The sequence below is a fragment of the Boleophthalmus pectinirostris genome, unplaced genomic scaffold, assembly GCF_026225935.1.
Source record: "Boleophthalmus pectinirostris isolate CB_2022bp ecotype Guang Dong unplaced genomic scaffold, ASM2622593v1 HiC_scaffold_15, whole genome shotgun sequence".
Taxonomy (NCBI): Eukaryota; Metazoa; Chordata; class Actinopteri; order Gobiiformes; family Gobiidae; genus Boleophthalmus; species Boleophthalmus pectinirostris.
Window position 1 is genome coordinate 396,204 of NW_026571070.1, and position 5,000 is coordinate 401,203.

The window sequence follows — 5,000 nt, forward strand, 5'->3', positions numbered from 1 at the left end:
GGAAATCACTGTCCAAACAAGCATTTCAAAATAAAACACAGAATAATACAGCAGCATTTCAAAATAAAACAGTGGACTGCGCTAACCCCGAGAGGAAGAGAGAAGAACAGTCTCCTGCACCTGCCACACCTGCACCTGCCACAGCTCTGCACCTGCCACCACACACCTGCCACAGCTCTGCACCTGCCACAGCTCTGCACCTGCCACAGCTGCACCTGCCACACACCTGCCACAGCTGCACCTACAGCACCTGCCACAGCTCTGCACCTGCACCTGCCACAGCTCTACACCTGCCACAGCTCTACACCTGCCACAGCTCTGCACCTGCCACAGCTCTACACCTGCCACAGCTCTGCACCTGCCACAGCTCTGCACCTGCCACTCTGATGTGTGACTTCATAATCCACCATCAATACACTGTCCTTTCAAAATAAAACACCAGACTAAACTAAACTGAACCAGAATAAACCAAACTGAGCCAAACTGAGCCACAATGAGCCACAGTAAACAGAGTGAGCAGATAAAACGGTCGGATGGAGCGACTGAGATCAGAACGTTTAAACTGTGAACTGCTGCTGTCATCTCCCATGTAAACACACACACACACACACACACTATACACACACACACAAACACAAACACAGAGACACACACACACACACAACCCCCCTGTGTGTGTTGTGTGTGTGTGTGTGTGCATCGGGCGGCTGTGTGTGTGTGTGCGTCGAGCGGTTGTGTGTGTGTGTTGTGTTGTGTTGTGTGTGTGTGTGTGTGTTGTGTGTGTGTTGTGTGTGTGTGTGTGCGTCGAGCGTTGTGTGTGTGTGTTGTGTTGTGTTGTGTGTGTGTGTGTGTGTGCGTCGAGCGGTTGTGTGTGTGTGTTAAATGTGTGCGTTGTGTTTGCGTGTGTCAAAGCCGCTGCTTCTGATTCAGAGCAAGACTCTCTACAACAAACATTTGTGTATCCTCCAAGAGACACGGACCAAACCAGAACTAAACCAGGACCAAACCAGAACTAAACCAGGACCAAACCAGAACTAAACCAGGACCAAACCAAACCAACCAGAACTAAACCAGCAGACTAAACCAGAACCAAACCAGAACTAAACCAGGAACTAAACCAGCAAACCAGAACTAAACCAGGACAAACCAGAACTAAACCAGGACCAAACCAGAACTAAACCAGGACCAAACCAGAACTAAACCAGGACCAAACCAGAACTAAACCAGGACCAAACCAGGAAACCAGACCAAACAGAACTAAACCAGGACAAACCAGGAACCTAAAAACCAGAACCAAACCAGGAACTAAACCCAAACCAAACCAGACCAACCAACCAGGACCAAACCAGAACTAAACCAGGAAACCAGGAAAACCAGGACCAAACTAAACCAGAACCAACCAAACTAAACCAGGACAAACCAGAAACAAAACCAGGACCAAACCAGAACTAAACCAGGACCAAACCAGAACTAAACCAGGACCAAACCAGAACTAAACCAGGACCAAACCAGGACCAAACCAGAACTAAACCAGGACCAAAGGAAACCAGAACTAAACCAGAACTAAACCAGGACCAAACCAGAACTAAACCAGGACCAAACCAGACCAAACCAGAACTAAACCAGGACCAAACCAGAACCAAACCAGGACCAAACCAGAACTAAACCAGGACCAAACCAGAACTAAACCAGGACCAAACCAGAACTAAACCAGGACCAAACCAGGACCAAACCAAACCAGGACCAAACCAGGACCAAACCAGAACTAAACCAGGACCAAACCAGGACTAAACCAGGACCAAACCAGAACTAAACCAGGACCAAACCAGGACCAAACCAGAACTAAACCAGGACCAAACCAGAACTAAACCAGGACCAAACCAGAACTAAACCAGGACCAAACCAGGACCAAACCAGAACTAAACCAGGACCAAACCAGAACTAAACCAGGACCAAACCAGAACTAAACCAGGACCAAACCAGGACCAAACCAGAACTAAACCAAAACCAGAACAAACCAGAAACCAGAACTAAACCAGGACCAAACCAGAACTAACCAGGACCAAACCAAAACCAGAACTAAACCAGAACTAAACCAGGACCAAACCAGAACTAAACCAGGACCAAACCAGAACTAAACCAGGACCAAACCAGAACTAAACCAGGACCAAACCAGAACTAAACCAGGACCAAACCAGAACTAAACCAGGACCAAACCAGAACTAAACCAGGACCAAACCAGGATCAAACCAGAACTAAACCAGCAGACTAAACCAGGACCAAACCAGAACTAAACCAGAACTAAACCAGGACCAGAACTAAACCAGGACCAAACCAAACCAGAACTAAACCAGGACCAAACCCAAACCAGACCAAACCAGAACAAACCAGAAACTAAACCAGGACCAAACCAACCAAACCAGAACTAAACCAGGACCAGAACCAGAACTAAACCAGGACCAAACCAGAACTAAACCAGGACCCAAACCAAACCAAACCAAACCAAACCAAACCAGAAACCAGAACTAAACCAGGACCAAACCAGAACTAAACCAGGACCAAACCCAAACCAGGACCAAACCAGAACTAAAACCAGGACCAAACCAGAACTAAACCAGGACCAAACCAGAACTAAACCAGGACCAGAACAAACCAGGAACCAACCAGAACTAAACCAGGACCAAACCAGAACTAAACCAGGCCAAACCAAACCAAACCAGAACTAAACCAGGACCAAACCAGACCAACCAAACCAACCAGGACCAAACCAGAACTAAACCAGGACCAAACCAGAACTAAACCAGGACCAAACCAGAACTAGGGACCAAACAGAACAAACAGAACTAAACCAGACCAAACCAGACCAAACCAGACCAAACCAAACTAAACCAGGACCAAACCAGAACTAAACCAGGACCAAACCAGGACCAAACAGGAACTAACCAGGACAACCAGAACTAAACCAGGAACAAACCAGGACCAACCAAACCAGAACTAAACCAGGACCAAACCAAACCAGGACCAAACCAGAACTAAACCAGGACCAAACCAGGACTAAAAACCAAACCAAACCAGAACTAAACCAGGACCAAACCAGACTAAAACCAGAACTAAACCAGAACTAAACCAAACCAAACCAGGACCAAACCAGAACTAAACCAGGAAACCAGAACTAACCAGGACCCAGAACTAAACCAGGACCAAACCAGGACCAAACCAGAACTAAACCAGGACCAAACCAGGACAAACCAGGACAAACCAGGACCAAACCAGAACTAAACCAGGAACCACAAACCAGAACTAAACAGGACCAAAACCAGAACTAAACCAGGACCATCCCAGGACTAAACCAGGACCAAACCAGAACTAAATCCAGACTAAACCAGGACCAAACCAAACCAGACCAAACCAGGACCAAACCAACCAGGACCAAACCAGAACTAAACCAGGACCAAACCAGGACCAAACCAGGACCAAACCAGAACTAAACCAGAACTAAACCAGGACCAAACCAGGACCAAACCAGAACTAAACCAGAACTAAACCAGGACCAAACCAGGACCAAACCAGAACTAAACCAGAACCAAACCAGAACAAACCAGGGACCAAACCAGGACCAAACGAACAACCAGAACTAAACCAGGACAAACCAGACCAAACCAGAACCAAACCAGGACCAAACCAGAACTAAACCAGACTAAACCAGACCAGGACCAAACCAAACCAGGACCAAACCAGAACTAAACCAGGACCAAACCAGAACTAAACCAGGACCAAACCAGAACTAAACCAGAACCAAACCAGAACCAAACCAGAACTAAACCAGGACCAAACCAGGACCAAACCAGAACTAAACCAGGACCAAACCAGGACTAAACCAGGACCAAACCAGAACTAAACCAGGACCAAACCAGACCAAACCAGAACTAAACCAGGACCAAACCAGAACTAAACCAGGACCAAACCAGAACTAAACCAGGACCAAACCAGAACTAAACCAGGACCAAACCAGAACTAAACCAGGACCAAACCAGAACTAAACCAGGACCAAACCAGGACCAAACCAGAACCAAACCAGAACTAAACCAGGACCAAACCAGAACTAAACCAGGACCAAACCAGGACCAAACCAGAACTAAACCAGGACCAAACCAGGACTAAACCAGGACCAAACCAGGACAAAACCAAACCAGGACCAAACCAGACAAACCAGGACAAACCAGAACTAAACCAGGACCAAACCAGGAAACCAGAACTAAACCAGGACCAAACCAGGACCAAACCAGAACTAAACCAGGACCAAACCAGGACCAAACCAGAACTAAACCAGAACTAAACCAGGACCAAACCAGGACCAAACCAGAACTAAACCAGAACTAAACCAGGACTAAACCAGGACCAAACCAGGACCAAACCCCAGTGAGGAAAACACACACAGTAAAAACATGTATGGAGTCCACAACCAACTTCAATCACATTTTATAAACAACCTTTTACTTTTAGTCCTGGTCTAGTCCTGGTTTAGTTCTGGTTTTACTATTGTTTATCAGCAGAATCATTTTTTTCTGATAAATAAACTGTACATTTTAAACCGTTCTGTTTTGTTCTGGTTCTGGTCTGGTTCTGGTCTGGTTCTGGTCTGGTTCTGGTCTGGTTCTGGTTCTGGTCTTGAGTGACGCGGATCTGGTAAAGACTCATTAGCGTTTAGCGGGACATTATTCTGGGGTCAGACAGGAAGTCCCTCCCTCTGCCCCACTTCCACTTCCTGTCATTCTTCTTCAGTTTCCTGTTTGAAATCCTTCGTCCCAGAAAAGTTCAGACTCAAACTGAACCAGGACTAAACCAGGTCTAAACCAGGACTAAACCAGAACTAAACCAGGTCTAAACCAGGACTAAACCAGAACTAAACCAGGTCTAAACCAGGACTAAACCAGGTCTAAACCAGAACTAACAAACCAGAACTAAACCAGAACTAAACCAGAACTAAACAGGACTAAACA

At 46.4% G+C, this 5,000-nt stretch overlaps 1 protein-coding gene across 1 annotated transcript in view; it reads right to left on the reverse strand.

The window, feature by feature from the left end:
* The window catches only part of LOC110167662 (receptor-type tyrosine-protein phosphatase mu-like), a 125,180-nt gene that overhangs the window by 79,848 nt on the left and 40,332 nt on the right, over positions 1 to 5,000 (reverse strand). Inside the window, exon 5 of the mRNA XM_055151198.1 lies at positions 167 to 215. Within this exon, the coding sequence (XP_055007173.1) occupies positions 167 to 215 (49 nt within the window). The remainder of the gene's footprint in view (positions 1 to 166; positions 216 to 5,000) is intronic.